Source organism: Eubalaena glacialis, chromosome 1 (genome assembly GCF_028564815.1).
Source record: "Eubalaena glacialis isolate mEubGla1 chromosome 1, mEubGla1.1.hap2.+ XY, whole genome shotgun sequence".
Lineage (NCBI taxonomy): Eukaryota > Metazoa > Chordata > Mammalia > Artiodactyla > Balaenidae > Eubalaena > Eubalaena glacialis.
Genome location: NC_083716.1, coordinates 687,403 through 711,101, shown reverse-complemented (window position 1 = coordinate 711,101; position 23,699 = coordinate 687,403). Strand labels below are relative to the sequence as shown.

The 23,699-nt window shown below is 63.1% G+C and overlaps 1 protein-coding gene across 3 annotated transcripts in view; it reads left to right on the top strand.

The window, feature by feature from the left end:
• INPP5A (inositol polyphosphate-5-phosphatase A) overlaps positions 1-23,699 on the top strand; it is a 177,274-nt gene that overhangs the window by 148,011 nt on the left and 5,564 nt on the right. For all 3 annotated transcript variants that reach the window (XM_061182935.1, XM_061182786.1, XM_061182863.1), the window contains 3 exons: positions 8,084-8,179; positions 8,272-8,346; positions 14,247-14,320. In XM_061182935.1, coding sequence (XP_061038918.1) covers positions 8,084-8,179; positions 8,272-8,346; positions 14,247-14,320 — 245 coding nt within the window. The remainder of the gene's footprint in view (positions 1-8,083; positions 8,180-8,271; positions 8,347-14,246; positions 14,321-23,699) is intronic.

Below are 23,699 nucleotides of genomic sequence, written 5' to 3'. Positions count from 1 at the left end.
GCGGGCGCTGTCGCCCCTCCGTCAGCGGGTAGGGAGCTGGCGGGGCGTCTTGGGGAGGAGATGAAAGGGTCTTTATGGCGGTTGTTGTTCTCGTGAACAGCTGATGATACAGAACAAAAAGGACGAAGGCGCCTCTGACGCTGACACGGCCTCACAACAGCGCCTCTCACGGACCCCGGCCAGCGGCCTGCCGCCCTCCCGCGCCCGCCCGCTCCCGCCCGGCGACGTCTGCACCCTCAGGCCCTCAGAGTCTGTGTGCTCTCGGCCACCGAGGATCTCCCTCCTCCCGGGGGCCGGGGTTTGCCAGGAAAACCTCTGAAAAGCTGCGGTTCTCCAGAAGGGTCTTCCTTGGGGAAGTCAGAGTAAATGGAATGGGGGCTGTTTAGGGTCGCTCCCGCCCGATGCCGGTCGACCACCCCACGGTGCTTCCCGGTGAAAGCCCGACACGGCCTCCGCCCCTGCTCGGCCTCAGGTCCTCGGCGCGCACCCAGGATGGTCCTTCTCTGTGTCAGGCAGGCCACTCGGACCCTGAAAACCGAGGAAGTTAGCACTCTGATGAGCTCCCCCGAGGGCAGGGTTCCTGCCAGGCCCTCCTGCGGCCAAGGCCGCAGGGTGTGGGTTTTTTCATCGTTCTCGCGGGCGCCTGTTCTGGGCCCCACTTGGTGCAGCTGAGAGGCAAGACGCTGCCCAGTGGCCTCGTCTTAACCACACGAGCTCCCCCCGCCCCCTGACACCCAGGGACAGCAGTCACGGCCCGGCACCTGGCCGCAGACCTCCCCCTAGAGCACGTGACCTCCTGGGCCTCGGGCCGGCCTGACTGCCACAGGAGGGGCCCTGGAGCTGCACGCGGGCCAGGCAAGCCAGGGCTCTTGCTCTCCAGAAGATGTGTGTGTGTGTGCACGTGTGTTGTGCACACCATGCGTGCATGGGCATGTGTGTGCGCCGAGGGGCGGTGTGTGCACGTGTGACAGGGAAGGAGGCTGAAGCTCTGGCTGGAGCTCGTTGGGCCACATGTCCGTGCACTGTTCCTGCCGCAGGCTGAGTGGCCCCGGCTGTCCCCCGGGGGCTCCCACGGCAGCGTGTACCCTGGGACCTGCTCACTCGGCCGCAGGCGGTGTGGGCGGCTCCGAGACGCATGTCTGTCTGCGTGCCCAGCGCCTACTTTTCAGGCCGTGGCACATGTCTGCCCCGATGGGGATGGTCAGAGGGTTCGTGGAGACTTTTTCTGAGCACTTTCCTGCGGAGCCATGAGTTACCTGTGACCAAGGCAGGTTCTGAAGCCGCTGACTCACTCGGCATCCCTTCTTCTCTGCTCCCTGGACGCCTTTAGGACTGAAATGACGTCTGTAGACGCTGGTGACCGAGGACTGGCCCATCCCTGGGACGGATGGTGCTTCTCTCCTGTTCCTGGCGGGTGGATGGGCGTCCAGGGCACAGGGCTGGCTGGCTGATTCTCCATACCCACCTCACAGTGACCCAGCGTTGGACCCAGACCTCCCACACGCTGACTTGTGAGTGAGGTGCCAGAGGCAGCCTTTAACCTCTCGATTCCAAGAGGTGGATCTGGGCAGCCCGGGTCAGGGCCGCGGCACCGTGGGTCCTGGAGACCCCGTTCTCCTTCCAGAGCTCAGGCAGGTGTGGGGTTAAGGGGATGCAGCACAGCAGGAGGCAGACCCGGGTTAACGTCCAGTGTCACGGGGAGAGTCATCGCAGAAAAGGTCACGTTTATCCTCTAGAGTGGGATCTGTTTTCCAGTCATTTGAAAAAGATCTAAATGTAAAAGGTAATGATTTTCCATTAACTTGTTCTAAAGAAAACCTATGTAAAGAACTCAGGTCTTTCTTTGCACACCGTCGTTTCGAAATCCTTCTCTTTCTTTCTGTGGTCTGTGCTGCAGGAGGATGCAGACGGAACGTTTATTTGTACGCCTGTTTATTTTTAGACATTTTTATGGCTAGAATTTAACCAAAAGTAACAGGATGACGAGAGCAACCATGGGACAGGGGTGAATTTCTTCCTGACGCCCTTTGTTGGCTGGTTTTCAGTGAAGGGCGTGGACGCCGAGGCCCGGTTTCTCTGACATCTCCGTGATATTGGGGGGGGACCCCAAGGACTCAGGGCCCTGCAGCCCAGCTGAGCTGGGGCGGCAGCTCCATGCCGAGCTCCTCGGGTGCAAATTGCTGGCCTCGGCCTGGTTCCTGCTGGACACACAGCACAGAGATGGCGAGGGTGTCCGAGTGCCTGGGGAGGAGATGGCCGCCCCCTCAGGAAGGAGAAGCTGCTTGTGGCTGCGGCTTGCTTGCACCAGGAGCTAACACTGTTCCAGCTCCCCGACGGCCTCCGTTCCCGGAGCGTGGACCCCCTCTGCGCAGAGGACGAGTAGCTGAGCGCACGGGCCCGCGGGAAGCCGGGTTCAAGGCCGGCTGTGCGTGGGTGCAGGTGGGCGGGTGGGTCTCCGGCCCCTGCTCCCGGGAGGTGCCGGCACCGGGGCTGCAGACACAGCTGATGAAGCACCTGCTCTGTTCCCGCTTCTGCTTCCAGCAGGTGGACCCAGAGCCGAGTCCCACGGGAGTGGCCAGAGCTCGGGGCCACAGAGGCGGCTCTGTGTGCGCCCCGCCCGTCCCCGGGCCGTGGCAAGTGGAGGCCGGGCTCCCCACAGCGCCCCACCGACCAGCGCACTCCGTCCTGCGGAAGGCGGCAGCGGAGCCCCGGCACCCCACCCCCGTCTGAGGTCTGGGCCTTTCTGGCCTCACTCCATGCGTCTGAAACGCAGCCCAGAGCAGCCACGCCCCGCTCACGCGGGGCCTCCAGATCAGGGTCCCTGTCCTTGTGACGTTTTGCAGGAGACGAGGGCACGGATTTCAGTGGGTGAGGGTCCCCAAGGGGCCGGGCGGAGTCAGGACTCCCCCGCGACACCCCCAAGATGCCAGAGGCCAGGCCGGCGGCCCCGCTGAGCATCCTCACCCAGGGGCACGCCACGTCCGGGCTGTGTTTAAAGCCCTTGAGAACGTGTTTCTTTTACGTGCTTTTCCTTTCAGCTTCTCGGGGGTCGGTCCTACGAGCACGTTTGTGGCCGAAGAGAGAACCGGCGGCCACGGCCAGTCGGCCTCTTTGTGCCCCGGCTTTGTTTCCGATTTCATGCTATCAGCGGGTCCGCGTGTTTTCCTGCGTGATGTTGTCAGGGGATGAAAGCTCCAGAGCGGGGTCGCACGCCAAGGGCCGGGCAGGGAGCCCACCCGCCAGCCTCCCGCCCTCCCGCCGGCCCCTCCGCACAGTAACGGTGTCGAGCAGGCCGGCCCGGCCCTTCGCTGCGGAACCAGCGCTTCCGTCCAGACCGGCTCATTCCTCTTTCATGGGGCCAGAAGGAGCCTCGTCCAAGGCTAAAACAGGACGGCTAGCTCACCCTCCCCACCGGTGACCCACTGCCCAGGCGCGGATGGCCGAGCTGGGTCCCTGACATGGTCAGGGAAGGGGGAGGGAGGACGCTACCAGCTCCCTGTGTTTTCGGGAACATGTGGCTCTGTGATGGGGCAGGTGGAGTTCCCGCCCCGTCCTCACTCGGGAAGGACCCCAGCGGCGCAGAAGCTGTGTCCAGTCTGGTGGGACGCAGTGTGCAGCGGGCCTCACATTGGAGGCTGCTGGCTGTCCTTCCTGAGGGCCCGCGTCCAAATAGAGACGCTGGAGGCCAGGCCCCAGGCGGCGGGATGTCACCACGGGGACCGGGTGGACCCTGCAGGGCTGGGGGCTTCACAACTTCAGGAAGCCGCTCTTTTGGTTATATTTCATTTTAAGGCTGTTGTAGTTTCCATTTGATGGAAAAAAAAGTTAATCCAGCCCCCAAGGTCTGAGCAGGGAACGGAGGACCCCGTGTAGGTGCTGGCTTGCCACCCACGCCCTTGACTGGAAGCGGCCTTGTCACCGGCAGGTGGGCACCGCCGAGAGAATGCTGGACCTCCAGGGGGCTGGACGCCCTTGGTCCCGCTGGTCCCTATTTCTGGGGGCCCGTTCCGTGGTGTGAGCTTCTCCTGGGGGCCCAGGCAGCAATGGGGGCTACGCGTTATGTCCTTCGGGGGGTCTGCATTTGAATAGAAAGAGGAGTGCAGTCCTCTTGCTCAGAATGAACTAGAATATTTCCAGCATCTGCTGGTACTGTCTAAATTTGGGTGCCAGACTGGCTTGGTGGTTCGTTTTGATTTTGTTTAAACCTTGCTCCCCACGTGGAGGGGAAGAAGGCAGAGAGGGCTCGGGGGAGAGATGCAAGGGGTCGGTCACTGCCTGTACCTGAAACAGCCTCAGTCGTCTGGCCAGACTGGTTTCCCTCGCTGCCCGACATCAGGATTAAACCTGCCCCACCCTCTGTGCAGCCCCATGAGTGACGGGGCGCCGGACAGTGATTCCGTTCACCCCTTCTGGGCTCAGGCCCTGACGAGGCCCCTTCCCCGGGCGCAGGTGTGTGTATGGGGAGCCAGAGCAGCAGAGGTCAGGAGGCCGCGGGGCTGAATCTGCACGCACGTCCCCTGCTGCCCCCCGGGCTCCGCAGCTTGGACTCCTGGTCGCCTGGCTATGCCCAGCCATCCCGGGGACCCAGGTGCTCCTCGGAGCCTCCCAGAAGCCAGGGCGTGAGGCCCGTCGCTGAGAACGTGGGGCGCCGGCTGCAGGAAGGGAGTCCGTGCCTCCACCAACACCCAGTCTGTGTCAGACTCGTAAACCGCCACCAGGATAACTCGGGAACGAGGTGTCGCTGGGGCAGGAGGCGTCCCCCTGAGCCCAGCCCCTCGTCTGCAGGCCCGAGCGTCCTGCGGGGCACAAGGGGAGGGCGCCGCGTCCCAGGCCGGCAGGGAGCACCCTGGGGGCGAGCCCCAGCGCCTGCTGACCCCTCCCCGCGCCCGCGCCATCCGCGGGGTCTAGAACCCACAGGGCAGGGCCCACACTCGGGCTGTGGGCCGGTGGGCTTCTTCGGGGTCCCTCAGAGACCCCTGCACGCTCACCTGTCGGGACTCCCGACTGCGGTGGAGAGAGACCCAGACGCGGTCCCCAGCCCACACCGGGCTTTGCAGACAGAAGCAAGACCAGCTATTTGTGTTCATTCAAAATATGCTTCCAATACCTGCATCGCTTCCTATGTTTTCTCAGATGGAGAAAAAAGGTAGAATGGAAGTGTGTTCTGATTCTCTTTTTGCCTCTGAGGAGAGAACAAACCCGCTGGGCCGCTGGGCAGGCCTGTGACGACGGGGCACGCCCCGAATTTCTGTCTTGGCCGCCCAGGAGCTCTGTAAGACAGGCTGCGTCCCCTCAGCTCTCCTCCACACCGCGCGGCCCGCCGGCCGTTCCCTGCCTGCCCCCAGCCCCCCTCAGGCCCTGTCTCCACCTCTCACGCTGCCACCTGGCCTTTGCCCCCCCAGGGCCCTCCACCTGGAACCCGGCTCCATTAGCTCCGTTACACGCTCACCGTCTCTCTAGTTACCCCGACACCCAGCCCCAGGCGTGCCCCCCGTATACGCTGCACGTCCTGGACGCCGACCACAGGTGCCCACCAGCCCGGCCTACGCTGGGTCCTTTGGAAACTTGGGGTGTGTGTCAGCTGGGGCTCTGGGGGGACCCCCTTCCTCTGGGCCCAGCGTGCTGGGTCCAGACAGAAGCCTGGTCTCTGGAATCACAATAACTGGGTCTGAAGCCTGGCGAGCCATCAGTAAAAACAAACTGAGATGCCTTTTTTAAATACCTACTACCTCTTGAAGTGGATGCACAGAAGAGAGCCTTACAGCTTTTATTTACCATTTAGAAGCTTAGCAATTACAGTGAGAAAACGACCGGTGTGCCTCTGACCTCCACAGACGGAAACTTACCACCCAAACTTGCCAGAAGGCGCGTCGTGACCCAGACTCTGAAACCCGCCGTGTCCCCCAGGTCGGGCTTCTCAGACTCGGAATGTTCCTGAGCAGCTCCCGGCTGATCCCAGGGCCTGTCCTCGTCCCCACCCCCGCGCCCCAGGCTGGCTGTCCCCACCCCCGCGCCCCAGGCTGGCTGTCCCCACCCCCGCGCCCCAGGCTGGCGGAGAGCAGACTGGGTTCTGTAAGGCGGCACTCATGGGCTTGCCTCTGGGGACCCAAGGGGCTCTGCCTGCATAGAATTTGGACCCTGGCGGGGAGCATTTGTGACGGTGGGATGGGGGCAATGGGGCGGGCAGCTCCGGGAGGAGCGGGGCCAGCTGCACAGGCGCCCTGTGCGGATCCAGTGGCTGTAAAACTGCGCGACTCGCAGAAAACGCTGCACGCTGCGCTTCTGGGCTGACACCGGCGCCGGGTCCTGCGGGCACCACCCCAGCAGCCCCGTGCCCCTAAATTCCAAGTGAAAAACCAGGGGCTCCGGGTGCCAGTAAGACAGTGCTGGGCTGCCTCTCCTGTGCCCTTCATGCCACCGCTGATAGTGAAATAAATCTTAGACGGCTCTTTAAGAATAACATTTGGGAAATTTTTTTCTCCTTTCAAAAGAGGAAAATGCCTTCCTGTAAGTAGGCGAGCCGGAAAGGCCCTGGCCCAGGGTTTTCTGCATGAGTGGTCACGACTGCGGATTGAAAGGCCCGGGAGGAGGCCTGGACGGCGGGTGAATGAGGTGGCTCCTGGTGGGTGTGGGAGAGAGGCCCGAGGCACGCGGAGGCCCCTCCAAGGGCTGGGCTGGCCAGATGTTTATCCTTTGGGAGCCCGTCTGAAGTGGCGAGATAAAGCAATTTTTTAAAAAAGTTTCCAGCAGATGCCTTTGGGAGAAGACCATGAATTTCCTGAATCGCGTCCGAGAGGCTACAATGCCGTCTGCCTGCCGAGCCCTCCCCATTCACTGCGCTTAAGCCACTTAAGCGCATTAGCATCTGGATGGGGCGACCTCCTCGCCGGGGGGCTGGGCAGGGTGGCCGCGCTGGCCGGATGGTCCAGGCGCTTGTTCTAATCTGGCCGTTTGAAGGCGGCCAGACTGATTTGTGACACATGAGTCCAGAAGCCACTGTGGGGGGCTTGACCTGATTAGCTGTCTGTGCTCTGAATGTCAATGCCTGTCCTGGAGCGCGGCCCAAGGGTGATCGGCGTCTGGGCTGCCCGGGGCCCTCGGGCCTGTTGCGGGAGGGTCCCCTCCAACACTGGCTGCTTCGAGCCTCTGAGCCCCGCGGCCTCTGAGCCCCGCGGCTCCGCCGTGAAGTGACCTCACGAGGGCTCCTTAGACGAAGGGGTTTTTTTTTTTTAAGTCAACGTTAGTTCAGTTGCGGTGGTCTTTCTTTCTTTTTTAAAATAAAAATCACCTAGTGCTTTTTTAAAAACAGCCCCATCAAGGTGTAACTTACACACAAACTGAAATCCAGCTGTGACCTTGTCACCCCACCGGCCCGGCCCCCGCGGCCCCTGCTCTGCCCTCTCTGGACTCCGCGTGGATGGACTTTCCCGAAGGGAGGCGTGCGCGGCCCCGGCCTCCGCGCGTCTTCGCCGGCGCTTGCTATGCACCTGGGGTGTCTCCTGGCCCGTTTAGAGCTGTACGTCGTCTCTGCGGTGTTGGCGTGGTCAGCGCGGCCCTGCGGTGCCCCTAAGTGCGCCAGGCCTCGCGGCCCCTGCGCCAGCCTCCAGCCCCGTGCTGACTGTGGGGTGCGACCCTGTGTAGCCCCCATCCTGCTGCCTTTCCTCGCCCCACACCCAGCTTGGGACAGGAAGGCTTTTCTAAAGGAGCCTGGATTTAATAGAGTTTTCAGCCTGTCGCAGTCGGCCTGCCGCCTGTGCCCTCCCGTCTGCCCTGCCGCAGCTGGTGGGCGCCCCTGCCCAGGGCCCCCGGCGTGGCCTCTGTGTCCCCCGTGCTGCCCCCGTTCACCGTCCCTCCCGCTGTGGCTGTGGAGGACCGCTGTTCACACTGTTCCCTGCGGAGCCCCGCAGGCCTCCTGGCTCCCCGGTCCTCGGGGCAGCCGGCCGGGTGTGCAGCCCCGCCGTGTCTGGAGCCGCGGGCCCCTGCACGGGAGGTGCGAGCCCCTGAGCCGAGGTCGGGGAGGGGTGGAGGCGGGCAGCGGGCTGGCATGTCTCCGGGGACTGAGCTCTTTCCGTGTCTTTCCCAGACTCTCTGCACCAAGGCCACGATGCAGACGGTCCGGGCCGCCGACACCAACGAAGTCGTGAAGCTGATATTCCGAGAGTCGGACAACGACCGGAAGGTGAGGCCCTGCAGGTGCGGTGGGCGCTGCGCCCTGGGGCCCCGCGGCGGGAGGGGTGGGGCCCCCCTGCTCTGACGGCCCTTCCCTGGCAGGTGATGCTCCAGCTGGAGAAGAAGCTCTTTGACTACTTCAACCAGGAGGTTTTCCGGGACGACAATGGCACCGCGGTGAGTTCTGGCATCCGACGTGTGGCTGGTCCCCCGGCAGCCGCTCTGGGGTGGCGCTGGCCCCTGGCCCCTCCCAATGCCCCGGCTTTCCCAAGACCATGCTTCCCGGTGCCGTCACAGCCTGTGGGTCGGCTTCCGAACCCTCACCCTCCCATCACTTCTCCACTGAGCCCTTTCTGGGGGGGCGTCCTGCCGCCGGCTGGGCTGCGGCCACCTGCCTCGCTGCCTGTGCCGGCCAGTGTGGCCCTCAGCACTGGGGTCCTCCCTGGTGAGAGGCAGAGGGCTAGGGGCTTTGGGTGCGGAACCCCTGGTTCAGGGCCGGCCCACAGAGGCCTGGGCTGCCTTTGGAAAACCACCATGCGAATTTGCGGGGGCATCTCTGTGGCCGCGAATGCACGTGTGTGCGTGTGTGTGTGCAGAGGGAAGTATTGATATGTGTGAACGGACGCCTGCAGTTCAGACCACCCGGCGGGCGCCGTCCCTGCAGCGGGATAGCCTAGGGGGGCCTGCACCTGCGGCGCCCTTTACCTCTTGTGCGTCAGTTGGGCCTGCTTTGGACGCATTTATCCGACGCCTGTGTTGTGTCGGCGCCTGAGGGCGGTCGGGACACCTGTGGGAGCCTCACCGCACGCCCAGGTGTGCACCTGTGCCTCCCCCCTCCCGCCTCCTGGGGGCCTTTCTGCTCTTCCTGCCCTGGTAAGGGGCTGTCTGTACCATTGTCCCCATTTTCAGTTCCCGGTTCACCCCACCTCGCCTGCTTGCCACCAAGACCATCGTCACCCCTCAGGGACGTCTTTATCCCGAAGGCCAGGGATGGCGCTTGGACTTCAGGGCCTGCCTCCGAAGCGTCCCCCCCGGGACCACACCCCTCATGGGTCAGCTCCCTGGTCCCCCTCCGCCCCCAGCTCAGCTCTTGTGCTCTGGGCGCCCCTGAGTGGCCTGGTCACCTGCTGGGTCTTGAGTTTCCAGCTCTGGACGAGGCCTCTGTCTCACGTCTGCCTCAGGCCCCTCCGAGCACTCGCCCCGGCCCGGCTTGGGGCTCCGTGCCTCCGTGCGGGAGGGTCCCTAGCTCTGTGCCAGGCGCGCAGAAGAGGGCTCATGTCTAAGTGGACGGGGGCTCTCCAGATGTCCAGCAGACTCTGCCAGCCCGTGTCCCCGCCCTGCCTTCCTGTCCTCCCCGGAAGCCCTCGTCACCCGCCGGGCCTCCCTCGCCTTGCACATCCGCGGCTTCTGGGCCTGGACTCGCCACATGCCTGAGTCTGCCGCCCCCGGCCGTCGCCCTCCCTGCCTCCTTCCCGACCCCTGCCCCTCTGTCCACCCCCGGCCTGGAGCCCGCCCAGGGCCGGTCACACGCCCACCCAGTCAGGCCCAGCTTTGGGCCCTTGGCCACCTCCCACCGCCGTCGGGTAAAGCCTGGGACCCTGACCTCTCCTCCGAGGCGCGGCTCACGCCCGGGGCCCCTGTGCTGACCCCCCACCCCTCCTTCAGCCGCACGGGGGGCACCTCTGCCCCCGCGGACGCCCCGAGCCTCCTCACGCACTTCCCCCTGCCTGTCGTGCTGCGGACACGCGTCCCCGCGGCCAGGTCCCAGCTCGGCGGCGCAGGGGGCCTCGGGTCCCCGTGAGGTGGGTTCCTGCTGTGTCCCGCAGCGCCTGGGCTCAGCACACAGCGCTCACGGCTCAGCTGCGGCCCCGCTGGGCTGGACGGGAGGCTCTGTAGGGCGCGGCCGCGTCTGGCTGCCGTCCTGTGACTTCCCAGGCCCGGAACACGGGGGGCAGGTTTGGGGACACGATGCGTTCGGTGTGCCTGTGTGGAGGTGAGGTGCCCAGGAGACTCGGGGTGCCGTCTGCTCCCTGGGCAGCCGTGCGACCCTCTGAGCTTGGAGAAGGGCGGGCGGGGTGGGCTTTGAGGGCCCCTAGCACAGAGCCGGCCCCTCGAAGCCAGGGATAGTGTGGTTACCAGGGCGAGCCAGAAAGCGGAGACGCCCTGGGAAGGGAACAGTGGACGCGGAGAGTGGCGCTGGGGTGGCCAGGGGGCCAGAACGTTCCGGAAGGAGCCAGGACCCTGGCGAGAAGGAAGGTCCATTATGCGAGGGAGAAACAGGGTCCTGAGGCAGGTGTGCGGGGCGGGGGCGGGGGGGGGGGCGGACACGGGGATGTCACATGTGGGTCCAGAGTCCCCGCTGCCCTCAGTTAGCACTTAGAGAATGTGTCACCACCCTGGAAACTACAGATGTCACCGTTAGACGTAAGCTCTAGTTCTGTATTTATTTACCATGTGAAACCGTGCTCCTCTAAGGCGGAGGAAAGTTAGTTTGAACATCTGGGAGAGGTTTGAGGCTGACTCAGATGAGAAGACGCAGTGGAGTCGAAGCAGAGACGAGGTCTCCACATGGGTTCTGGAAGGCCCGCGGGCCCCGCCTGTCGGGTCAGGCATCTCCGGGGAAGGGGGTGGCCTCGTGCGTCCCCCTGGTGCAGGGCCTGGGCTCAGCGGTAGCTGCCCCGGCAGCTCGGCGTGTCAGTCCCACTTGGGGGGGGGGCGGGCGTCCAGACCCCCCTGGGAGATGATGAATGGCCTGAGGAGCCCTCGGAGAACATCTCACCTTCACGCGAGACGCCCACAGCACGATGGATGTGCTGCTCCGGCCTCGGCCCCCAAATCCATCGCATCCTTGATCAGCCACCGGTCTTGTTCCCGTCTGACAGAAATTTAATTCAAGCTGGCTCTGAAAATAATTATTGTATTTTAAGAGTAGTAATCATTGGCCGGGACATGATTGAATGTGTCCATGCCTATTGACTTTTTCTATGATTTATAGCTTTGTTGAGTCGATATTCCCATCGAAATTGTATAATTAATTATAAGTGTGGCTGTCAGGGCTGCAGGATGGAGTGCCCTGGTGAGGATTTGGAGAGATTAAATTTTCTGCGGCTGTCCCAGGGCAGGGCGCGTGAGTTTTCACCGCGCTTGGCCTGTTGGATAGAGATGTTTTCTGGGTGTGTAGCAACTGCTCCAGCTCAGGGCGCATCGATTTTCCGGCCTCTTTCCCTTTATCAGCGCGGCGTCTCTGCAGTAACAGAGGAATGTGTGCAGCCGGGACAGCGCCTGACAGACGCGTACGATCAGCCCAGCCGGCCGCTTAATCATTGTCTACACACGCCCTCCTCTGTTTTTCACTTTGTAATCAAGAAGAATGTTAAAGATACATGTGAAATTGGTTACCACTTTGTGAAAAATCTCAGAGAGGTACAGATTACCATTTCAACAGAAATGCACTGTCATTTCTAATCAGAAACACCTCACGCTGGCCTCCTGTGGCAGCAGCCGTGGCTCCAGCCCCCATCGCTCCCGTGGACTCAGGGCGTGGAGCCCTGGGGGCCGTGGGGCAGCAGGAACAGAACACAGCCCCGGGTACGAAGCGTGTAGGAAGCGCTCCACAGTAGCGAGAGTCCACAAACATCAGATAACTGAATACTTGATAAAAATTATAAGATGAGATTTAAAGGTATTGAAAACGTGAAAGAATCAGAAACATAAACAAATACCATACCCAGAAAAAAGCAGGCAGATGAAAAGGTATGGGAAGTGCTAGCAGCAGTCACTGAGGTGGAAGTCTCCACAGGTGAGGTAAGTGTCAGGACAGACGCAGCTGGACGGCGGAGCTGAGACCCCAGCGCAGCACAGACCTCACGGTCGCTCAGAGGCAATGCCTGGAGGCTCCAAGCGGGGCTGGAAGGCCTGGTCCTCAGGAGCTCGGCGAGTCCTGAGCCGAACGCCAAACGCGAAGACTGAGAGCAGCCCGAGCGCCAGGTCTCCACAGGAAGGACATTGGCAGCGGGCCTTGTGGGAGCGACAGAGCCGCCACGGCCGAGGGACCGGCGGGGGGAGCGGGGAGGACGCGGCCGGGGCAGCAGGAGTGAGAGCGTGCGTGCGGGGCTCTGCGGACACGCGTGTGCCCGGCACGCGGAGGACGGGGCGGGCGAGCCCGTCGGGACGCCTCGCGGACTTACTGTGTCCAGAATGTTTCTCTTCTTCTCTCAAGAGTCTGAGTCAAATTTGGGAGAAATTGAAAGGCTTGGCAGCTCTCGGTGGGTGAGGCTCGGGCCGCTCACCGCCTGCAGGTTCCCGGGTGCTGGACCGAGTCCCCTGGGGGGAGGAGGCCGCCGCCAGCGTCGGGGTCGGTGGCCGGTCGTCAGGGGTGCCGTGGATGCTCCTCGCCTGACCTCGCCACCAGGCCGGTGCCTCTCCTGACGGTCGCGCCCGCCTGCAGCGGCCCCGCAGCATCACAGCTGCCTTCCCGTCTGATCTGCGAAGGCCAGGAATTCACACTTGGGGTGTTGTGGATGAGACGTGCTCGCCGGCCTCCGTGGGGGTGTGTGCGCCTGCGAGTGTGATGTGAGGGCATCTCCAGGCACACGTGTGTGCAAACACATGTAAGCACGGGACTGGTCCAGGCCCCATGCTCATGCTTCACACACACACACACACACACACTCTTCCCCTCCATCCCCGGCACCCTGAGGCGCTAACTCTGCAACCTTCCGGAAGCTGTTTGGCCTGGGCTGCTCCCTGGAAGTGGGGTGTGTTTCTCCTCGATGCAGAGGCAGGGGCCACTGGGGCCGCGAAGCTGAGGGCCTCTGCTGCCCCCCATGCCTCCCCCCGCCCCACCCCCTCCCGCACCCACAGCTCCCCCCCTGTGCCTCCCCTCCCCCGCCCCCAAACCCTTCCTCCACCCCATGCCCCTCTCCATCCTGCATCCCCACTCCTGGCCCTGCACCCCTAGGGCCCGGGCATGGCCGTCAGGGGGTGCTGAGTGGGGTGAGGTTTGCCACGGGCGCTTCCTCCCAGCAGATGTGGGCTCACAAGTGTCACCTGTGGGGTCCGGTATCCAAGCCTCGCCACGCAGGGTCCGAGGCTCTTTGTGCCCCCGTCTCCGGGTGTCCAGGATGCTGCAGGAACCTGTGTGAGACTGAAATCAGGCAGCTGTGTCTGAAGTGGTCCCGTTTATGCAAAAGGAGCTTTGGTTCATCCCCCCACGCAGACCACAGACACCATCAAGGGCTCTTGCCGGGGGAGGTGTCGGCTCTGCCTCCCTCTGACCGGCCAATGGCTGGCCTGGTGCACGCAGGCTCGGCGGGGAGGGCCACGTGCAGGTGGCTCAGGTAGCAGCCTGGTGCCCGGTAATTACTGTGAACATGGCACTGCTAACTGCACGCTTCGGGAGTGATGGGTGAGGTAGCAGAAGAAGAGAGGACGGGTGTGGCTTTGGGGGCCTGCACGATGCCGTGCTCCCGCACAGCTGCAGGGGACGTGAGTGATGACCGCATCCCTGGGGTGTGCGTGCCCGTGGTGGCCCGACGCTGCCAGTGCCCTTCCCTCCTGGGGGCACGGTGCCCCGGGGCGTGTGGCTCTGAAGAGTCCCTCAGGGCCAGCTTCTGTTTTTTGTCTTCCTGTGTGAGGTCAGCGCTCTTACTCTCTTGACTTAGTTTGGGCAAAACGGTGTCCCCCCTGCTGGACACTGCCTGAGGGCACCTCGGAGGCAACGCCAGTGCCCATGGCGGCTGCACCGCGTGGTCTCAGCGGAGCGAGGTGGCCCTGCGTGGCCGGTCAGCACAGGCAGTGTGGGTCCAGCGCCGGCGGCAAAGGGGCTGAGTCTGGAGCAGGCCTCGCACAGAAGGGCCTGCAGGGTGCCCCGGGTCTCTCCAGCCGCACGCCCGGGGGGCCCGCCCTCGGGAGGCCTGCACGTGGCCCGGGTGATGTGCAGGGCAGGTGCTGGAGCAACGCATGTTTCCCGGAGGTTGCAGGTCCCTGCTGCAGACAGACCCTCCCCCAGGGCTTCTCGGTGCCCCTTGGGAGGCAAACCAAGGTGACTCTCTATTTTTTTCTGTTTCTTTCTTCAGCTCTTAGAATTTGACAAGGAGCTGTCTGTCTTTAAGGACAGACTGTACGAACTGGACATCTCGTTCCCTCCCAGGTAAGGAGCGCCGCTCGTTGGGCCAGCAGGTAACTGTGCTCCTGTCCGTGCGTCGTGCCACCTGTGCCTCCTCCCCCCGCCCCCCCACCCGGCACTGAGCACAGCAGGGGTCTGTTCTCTCCTTTCTCCCAACATGGCCTCTCAGATTTGCCTATGAGGGGCCCACACAGGCAGCTCTACGTTCTGGACCTTGCTGGAACCGTCGTGGGGTGGGTTTTGGTTTGGTTTGTCTGTGTCTTTCTCGGGTATGTAAGCTTTTGCTGGGTTTTGCTCTGGTGTTCATAGAGTCTTGAAATCTGCAGCAATAACAGTGCGTTCCCTCCCGACCAGCCCGGGGCTGCAGAGGGGCGGGCTGGGGGGAGAGAGACGATTACGAAGTGGCCAGGACACCGGGTGGGCGCTCGGCCCGTGGGCCCATCTGGAAAGACACGGATGCCCCGTCACGGGCTTCTCCTACCCGTCTCTCTCCTTTCATAGATTCCAAGTAGAAATTCTTATCACTTGGGAGAAAATGGGCCTTGGGCAGGTTCAGGGAAGCTTTCTCAGGTAGACGGGACCTGGTGAGCAGCTGCAAGCGGGGCCGAGAGCGCCGCCTGGCCCCCCTCGTCTGCGTCGGGCCTGGCAGTAAACGCGTCAGATCCACGTCAGAGGAACGGTTGGCATCCAGAACGCGCTGGGGGGCCAGGTCCTCTCAGGCTCCCTCTGAAGGTCACCCCCTGCTTCCTGGGCCACACTCCAGTGGTCAGACGTGTGCAGGCTTGAAGGGCCCCCCACCGTCCACTGGACATGGGACTCGCTGCGGGTCCAGGCTCTGGCCAAGGCGGCCAGGCGCTCGCAGCTCAGGGTCGGCGCCCAGACCAGCGGTGCGAGGTTCAGAGGCCAGAGAAGCAGGGACCTGGGCCCTTGGGGTGCCTGGTTGGCCCCCAGCAGCGGCTCCAACACCCGTGAACTCGTGACTCGGCGGCTCAGGACGAGAAGGGCGGCCCTCAGCCATGCCGTCCAGGTGCTGACCACCACGTTGCCCTCAGTCTCTGACGCTACTTTAAACGTACATATAATGTGCGGTGAACCGTGCTCTCAGGTACAGCTAAAGTCTAAAGACGTCCTGAGGGACTTGTTCAGCCCGCGCCTCCTGACGGTAGTGCCAGGGTCCAGAGCGTCCCTCCCGCTTGATCAGGGTCCAGAGCGTCCCTCCCGCTTGATCAGGGTCCAGCGCCTCTCTCAGGGCTGTGGAGCCGGCCAGGAGGGAGGGGGCCTGGGGCTGCCGAAGGCATAGCCCTGTGGACACGTGTATGTCCTGAGCTGGCGTCGGCCCCTCGAGCTTCTCCCAAACGCCACAGCCTTGAAGGTCACCCAGGTGCAGGGCGCAGAAGATGCGGGCAGGACCGGCCACAGGACCTCGTGGTCCGTGCTCAGGTGGCCGAGGGACGAGCCCCCCACCCCTAGGCAGCGGAGAGACTGGCACGTCCAGAGTCAGGAGGGACAAGTCTGCGTGGTCCAGCCAGGCCCCGGCTGGCGGTCTCCAGGAAGCACAGGCCGTCCCCCCGGAAGGCGGCCATAGCCCCGGCCTCTGAGATCCCACTGGTAGGTGGGGGTGGGCATGCTTTGGTGCCAAGCCGGAGGAACTCCAGGGAGGGCCTGGGGTTCGTCGGGGTACCTGGGGCTGCGGGCACCTCGAGGTCACCTGCGCTCAGTCTGGGGCACACCTGCCTCGGGGTTTGATGGGCTCGTGTGGCAGGAGAATGACCCCGAGAGGTCCCGCCCTCGTCCGGGAACCTGTGGACGTCCTGTGACTTTGCAGGTGCGTTAGGAACGTGCCCGCACTGTAGGGGCGGTGTCCTGGGCCGTGGGGCCCCCCCACAAGCCCGTCACAGCAGAGGTCCCCCTCTGCCTGGAGGTGGTGGCTGCCACCCGAGGGAGGTGGCCTGGGAGGACCATCAGTGTAGGGGTCAGATTTTCTCCCTTTAACTGGGAAGTAGCACTCGAAGTTTTCTGAGGTGGGAAAAATCGTGGTTTACAGACTAAATCATCGGCTCCCAAAGCTGGGGGTCCAGCTCACAGTAGGAAATACACCTGACCTGTCAGCCCCGTCACAGCCGGTGGTGCAAGACCCACCAAAGGCTCCTGAGGCCTTTCCGGCCACTGCCCGGCTCATCCATCCCTCCCCCACCGCCCAGGTCATCTCCCCCCACTGTCCAAGTCACCCACCCCTCCCCCACTTCCTGGGTCATCCATTCCCCTCCCGCACTGCCCATCTTCCCCCTCCTCTGGTGCCTGGGTCACACCCATCCCCCTCCCTTGGCTCTATTGCATTTTAAAACCATGTTTGTGACCATCGGGTAGAGCTCACAGCCCCCCTGGGTTGCCACGTGGGGGCTGGAGGGCTGTTCCAGACATGGGACAACGTCAGCAGAAGCAGAAGCGGGACAGCAGCAGGGACTTGGTTAGAAACGGTGGCTGTGTGGTTTGGTACCCAGGTGTGTTCTCTGACTCTGCCGGCAAATAAGTGATCTCAGGCGTGCTGTGTGTGTGTGTGTGTGTGCAGGAGCATGAGCTCCTGTGCACACGTGTGTAGGGTGTGTGCACAGAGGATTGTGCATGGGTGTATTCACTTGTGCACACTGTGTAGGCACGTGTCCATGGATGTGGCACCGCATGGGTGTAGGTGCATGTGTGTGCAGAGTGTGGGTGCATGTGTGTGCAGTGTATGTGCACATGTGTGTAGCGGTGTGTGTGTACCTGTGTGGGTGTGTGTGCAGGATGTATGCGATCGGATTATAGACTGATTGCATGTGTTTGTGCAGTGCATGGGTTTGTGTGCGTATAGTATCCACACATGCATGGATATGGGTGTGCACACGGAGCGTACGTACATGGTGTGGGTGTACACGTGTGCCTGCAGAGTCGTACGCATACATGGTTGTATGTGCACACGTGTGGGTATGTGGGTGTATGTGCATGGGTGTGTGCAGTGTGTCTTGGGGTGGGGGTGGGTTGTGTATGCACATGTGCACGGTGTGTGTATGCATGGGCCTACTTGTGTGTGCGTGTGTGTGTGCAAGTACATGGCTGTGTACAGGTGTGCATTGCAGAGGTGTGGGTGTGTGTATGAGCTGTGTTTGCACATGTACATGGTATGTGCACGTATGAGCGAATAGGTGTTTGCACATACATGGGTGTTTACGTGGGGGTGTGTGCGTGAGCTTGTGTGCAGTTCGTGCGTGTGGTGCAAAACTCGTGTGTATACGTGTATGCGTGTGTGCTTCCTGGGTGTATGCATTGCCTGCATGGGTGGGTGTGTTGCTGGGGTGTGCAGGGGGTGTCCTCTGTGCACAGCTGCCAGCCGAGGGCCATCTCCCGCTCTTGGAAGCTGTCGGGGGCTTCTGGCCTGGAGCGGTTTCCCTGCAGACCGTCCGTCTACCGCTTCTCTCCGAGCTGAGGGGTGGAAGCCGCCGAGGAGCCGCCTGAGGAGCCTGGCGCCCGGGCTGCCCTGGTCCTGCGCGGGGAGGGGCAGGCGGGGGGAGGTGGGCAGGGGAGGCGCCCATCGTGTCCCGTGTGCCCAGCGTCCCCGCCCTGGAAGGAGGCAGGGAGTCTGCCGGGGTGCCCGCCAGCTGCGCATCCTGCCCACGGGGCCGTCCTGCATCCAGGCTCCACCACGCTGCCCTCTTCGAGGTGGAAAGGCAGAACCTCCCGGTTCTGTTTCTACTGGTGTGGCTGAGCCCCGTGGGGACCTTTCCGGAAGCCGCGCTGGTCAGTGAGGGACACCACGTCTGCGTTTGTCTGTGTGGCCTCGGGCAGGGCGGGGTGTGCATGTGGCAGCCCCTCAGTCACAGAGAAGGGCCACGCCAGCCCCTTCCCACACTCCCGAGGCCCGTGTCATCCTCACGACTCCGTTCTGTGAAAACGGCCCTTCCCTCCCACGTGGGCCAGGCGGTCGGGACAAAGGTGCGTGGGCTCTGAGGCTGTGGGCCCTCGCTCGTGGCTCTGGGCGTTTGTGGGGACGGTCTGTGCCTCACTGGCTGCCGGACTCTGGCACCTCCTGGGGGCGGGGGAGGGGTGTGTGTGGACAGTGTCCATTCAAGGGGCAGTGGGCACCCCAGGCCGTCGTGCCTGTCCTCACCCTGCGTTCCAAACTCTGTGAGGCCTGTTTGCTCCAGCTTGTCAGCCAGGGAATTAGCAAGAGCCATGGGCATCTCTGGTGCCAACGGGCAGTGCCACGGGAGCAGGGTGTCCTGAGTGGCATCCTCTGGCCGTCGCGCCTGGTTTTCAGAGCCTTTCTGCGCCTTTGACTTTGTTACCCAAGCAGTGGACTCAGTGCAGAGCCCGAAGTGGAGGCCACGTGCCCCCCGTGGCTCCAGGCTGAGGCTGACCGCATCCCCGGGACAGTCCTCAGAGACGCTCGAGCAGACAGGTCTCCTAAGGAGAGCGAGGGGGGCGGGGGGGTGTTTCTTGAGCAGAGGCGTTCATGACTGTTCTCCGCGGGCTGACAGAACTCCACTCCTAATGGATTGTAAGTCAATGCTGTGTGTCCCTTTGCTGGAAGAGGTGTTAATATTTCAGGCGTTTGGAGAGCCTTCAGTTCTCGTTCTTCTCAGCCTCGGGCACAGTTTTGCACCTTCATGAGGGACAACCACGAAGTGACCGGCGGGGTGGGGTAGAGGCAGGGAGCGCGGCCAGGCCAGGCTAGTGGGCACAGGGGGTGCCCGCCACAGAGATCCTCCAGGCCCCACCCTGCGCTCCAGATGACGCCCGCCAACCCCGAGTGGCCACGGACGGCGCTCGGGACCAGGCCAAATGAAGGCCTTTAACGCCACGTGGTGTTTCCACGTGCTGGTGACATAAAAAGCTTTAAGTTCGTGCTCAGAATAACTGGTGGTCAAAGAGCGTGATGCTGGCGCTGGCGTGAGCCGTGCCCGCCTGGTCTGTCTGTGTGAGCGGCCTCGAGTGGATGCAGAGCCGACCGTGAGGCTGGTTGTTTGCAGTGGACAAGGCGACGGTCAGCTTTCCGTGTCCTGCGTTGTCATCCTGGCCACCCTCCCTGCCCTCCGGCCCAGCGTCCGCTGGCGGCTCCCACTCTCAACCCGGATTTGGGCCGATTGCGGGAGCCCCCCCTTTCCTCTCCCCAGGAAGGCCCGGCGTGAGTGGCAGTGATTTGGGACGCCCCAGAGGTGACCACCAAAGCCAGTCCTGTGCATCCAGCAGGGAGTTTCTAACGTAGAGTGTCATTCTGAGTTACTGCCGTTGGTTTTAAAATAAAGAGATCAAAGTATGAAGACGAGACGGCTTAGCTGCCTTTTCCACTAACATGGTGGCAGCAGGCTTCCCGTGGTGTGGAACCCTCCCCCAGCCCTGCACGCGGCCCTGCCCTGGACCCAAGTCCCTGTGGAGCGCTGCTGCCCACCCGCGCCCTCAGAACCGCCCCCACCGCCGCAGGAAGCCTCCCGTCACTGAGGCTCGAGAATTCCCAGAGGTGGCGGGATGCGCCCCACACGCTCCCCTCTCGTCCCACTGACTCCTAAACTGTGTCTCCCAGGCCTGAGATTCAATCAAGGAAGCATTCGTGCGGCTTTGCCTGGGTGGGGCTGAGGAGGGGGCCGCCCCCAACACCATGACAACAGCAAGTAGCGTCTCCGTGTAATCGCGAACATAGAGCTTACCTTCCAGCCCCTGACAGGGTCTCGGGCCCCTGGGGGTCCACACGTCACGGCCGAGAACTCCCCAAACCTGGAAGTAACCAAAACGCCACCTTTAACGGATAGATGTTGGCTGCTGAAGCGGCCGGACCCCTGCTCCCCGCGGGCCTGGGAGCTGTGGGAACCAGGGGGCCGGGGGCTGCTGTCTGTGGCGCGGGAGCCGCGGGGGGGTGGAGGGCTGCTGCGCCCCCTGCGCTTGTGGCTCTGCGTGACACGTGTGCCTCAGAGTGAAGCTGACCGGGGAGGTGGACAGATGCACAGTCAGAGTACACACCTCGCCAGAGAAAAGTCACACCTTCCCAAGGACAGACAAAAACGCTCCACGGTGGGAAAGAGGTTTTTACTGGGCAAATTAATTACAGAAAAAGATCCAGCGAGAGCTTTCGAAAAAGACAAAAATATATATAACACAAGGATAAAATGTATCACACAGCTCTGGCCAGAGAAGGCTGTCTCTCTTCAGTGGATACATTTATTTTTATATTAAAGATTCGGAGGCGCTTTTCAGACTTATTTTTGGGCCGTAATTCAGCTTTGGACCATCTGTAGATTCCTGTCTGTAACAATAAATATAAAATGGTAACATTTGGACAAAAAGGCTGAGCTCCCTGCTGTGTGCCCGGCCTGGTTCTTGGGAAGGGAGCCAGGAAGCTTGTCCAGCTGGTCTCCGAGCCCCGGGTGGACACGGCCCACACGGAGGCACAGGGACAAGCGCTGAGGGGTGGAGGGCCAGGGCACCGGTTACTCGGGAAGCTGCTGGTCACCCCACGGGGACGCTGCGGGCACCTGTGTCCACAGAGCCGGGTCAGCTCTATGGCTCTGACCACAGGCCCCTCCTGGCCCCTTGGCCCCGAGCTCCTCCTCCCCACGACAGTGTGAATGTTATTGCCCAGTTCAGGTGCAGCTTCCTTCCGCCTCCTTTTCTTTCCCAGGAGTCTCAGGTGTTTGGAAACTGAGTTCCTGCACGGCCACTGCCTGCCGGCCTCCGGGGCTGCCGTGCATGGGTGGACGGTCCGCCGATTCGCCGGCCGCGCGGGCCCGTCCGCCCTCAGCAGGGCCGTGACTTGGGGACACTCGCGTTCTCCCCGCGTGAGAAGCCCAGGAGGGTCCCCCGCAGCACCCCCAGTTCTCCGCCTCCCGCTTCGGTGAGAACTGGGCCTGTCTGGCCAGGTTCAGGGGCCCCCGCCCCCTCCACCCTCGGGCTCCTCCTGAGCCCGCATCTCTCGCGCACGGCGGCCGGCCCTGCGGAGTTGGGCGGCCGGCACAGTGGGCCTTTGTGCCTTCCCGGCCTGGCTGCTGGCCTCGGGCCCTGGTGACACCACCCGCCTGCCCGCCGCTCAGATGCAGGCCGAGCCTTGTCGGCAGCGCCCTGGCAAAGGGGCCGCTTGCCCACATCCTGCGGGAAGGAGCCCGAGGGGCTGGGAGGACAGGTGGGCGATTGTTAGCTTTATCGCAGGGCCATTCGTTGTGGCAGTCACTCCCCACCATGCGGGGCCAGGCCGGCGGCTCGTCCCGTGTCCCCGCCCTGCACAGCGTTTGCTTTCAGATAAGTCCGCGTGTGCAGCGAGCATTAATCATCGGCAGCTCCGGCAAGCAGCGCTGGGCCATCCTTGGAGTGGCCTGGGCAGGGCCCCCCTCCCGGGCCCACGCCGGCCTTGCCCGGCCCGTCTGCACCAGCACCGCCCTGCTCGCTCCTGGCCTGGCTCTGGGAGTGGCTGGCCCCTTCCGGGAGTCTGTCCACAGCAAGGGCCCCCGGTCCGTGGGGTGAGGGTGCCGCCCCCAACCGCCCTGCCCGTCCCGGCCAGGGCGCCCCTCACGGCCAGCTTCTTTCGCCCGCTGAATCACACGTGGGCAGGCCCCACGGCAGCAGCAAGGTTGAGAACATGGACTGAAGGCCCGGTGGGAAGCTTGTCACGGCTCCGGGCCTCCCGGGCCCTTCCGTGTTACTCCTCACCAGGCTGACTGTCCCCGTGATGGCCCGTCAGCTCCTGGCAGTGGACGGGGGGCGGGCCCTGGCACCCTGTGATGATGGCTTCGCGGTGTGCGTGGGGACTGTCCATCACTTACCTGAGTGGGCTTTTTGTGCTGTTTCTAACGCAGGACCCACAGCACTTCCCTGAACCTTGCCCTAGGCAGGTCCCCAGGGGGCTCTGTGGGCATTGGGGTGCAGCCTCAGTGGGACCCCCGATGGCCAGGGCTCCCGAGGGCTTTCCCGTAGCAACAACGTCACAGGTGCAGCTGAGGGGCACGCGGTGGTTCCCGAAGCCCCTGGGACTCGATCCTGCTCCCGTCTGCACTGCGTCTCCGAGGGATGCTTCGAGCCGGCCCGTTCAGCACTCTTGGAGCAGCGTGCGTCTGTGCGGCTCCTGCCCGACGGGGAGCGTGGGCGAGGCCCGGGGTGGCCAGCTCCACCTCCCAGACCTGCTGTTGACCGCAGATTTCCCTCTGGGTGAACCTGTCCTGCCCCACCTCACGGTCAAGGACCAGCTTGGGTGGGCTCAGAGCACACACGACCTTCCCAGCCCTGGCCACAGCCCTGCCGGCCGCCCTCTCCCCTGACCTTTGCCTCCAGTGGAGGGGGCTGGGGGCTTGCTCTGTGCTCAGCACATCCTACTCTGGACACTCAGGGTCGGCCCGTGCGGACCCCGATTCCCGCAGCTCCCGGGGGGATGGGGCGGGCGAGCGTCGCTCCTTCAGGACCACAGCCAAGCTAGGCTGGGACGTGCCTGAACAAGCCCGCCGTTGGCACCCCTTTTCCCTGAAGGAAGTTGTAGGGTGGTCAGTGCTCCGTGCCGTCAGCAAGTGTAATGCTGTTAGAAGCAGAGATTAGGGACGTTTTGTTTGTAGCCGTGTTTGCTGCTTTGGGTCTTAAATGAACTAAATCCCTGCAGGGCCTGGGGCCGTAAGTCGCCGTTTCTGGCGAGAGTGTGTGGAACGCTCTGGAGGATGGAGGAGGCTGAGAACCGTTAACTCAGGTTCTGTGGATCCTGACCACGGGCCACAGAGGGAGGGAGGAGGGGCAGAGGCCCCACGCGAGCAGGTGCCCAGGACAGAGCAGCCCAGGAAGACAGTGGCATTTTTCTCCTCCAGCTGAAAGCACAGGAAAATTTAATAGAGAGTAAAGTGCCATTCACAGCAAATACCATGTGGTATTTTGGAACTAACCTAAAAAGCACATTAGACCTTTGCAAGGAAAAATTTTAGACTGTACTGAAGGCCATAGGAGATGCACCACGAGAAAGCAGCCCCGCCATCCTCATGGGTGTGCAGGGAGCACGGCTGAGGGTCCCCCAAAGCCAGTTAGTTCATTCTGGTTAAATTCACCTTCCGTTAGTTCAGTGCAACCCAATCGAAATGCCCACGGGGTGGGGCGAGCAGTTTTACATGGACCAGGGCGGACCCGCTGGGCAGTGCAGAGCCCGGAGCCGGAGGTGCCGGTGAGTTCTGGGCCTCAGCCAGGCGGCTAGTGCCAGGGTGTCGGGGGCTCAGCTGGTGGTCACAGGCCCCACCTGCTTCTCGCCATGTCAGTCGGTCGGCTGTGGTGGCTCCATTCCCAAGGGGCCCCGGGCCTCTCCCCGCTGCCGCACCGGGCCGGTGGGCGGGAAGCGGGGCCCGTGCGGCCAGGGCAGTAAGTCAGGGCCAGGCACACACTCCGCCACAGCGAAGGTCCAAGGCCACGGCCCGGG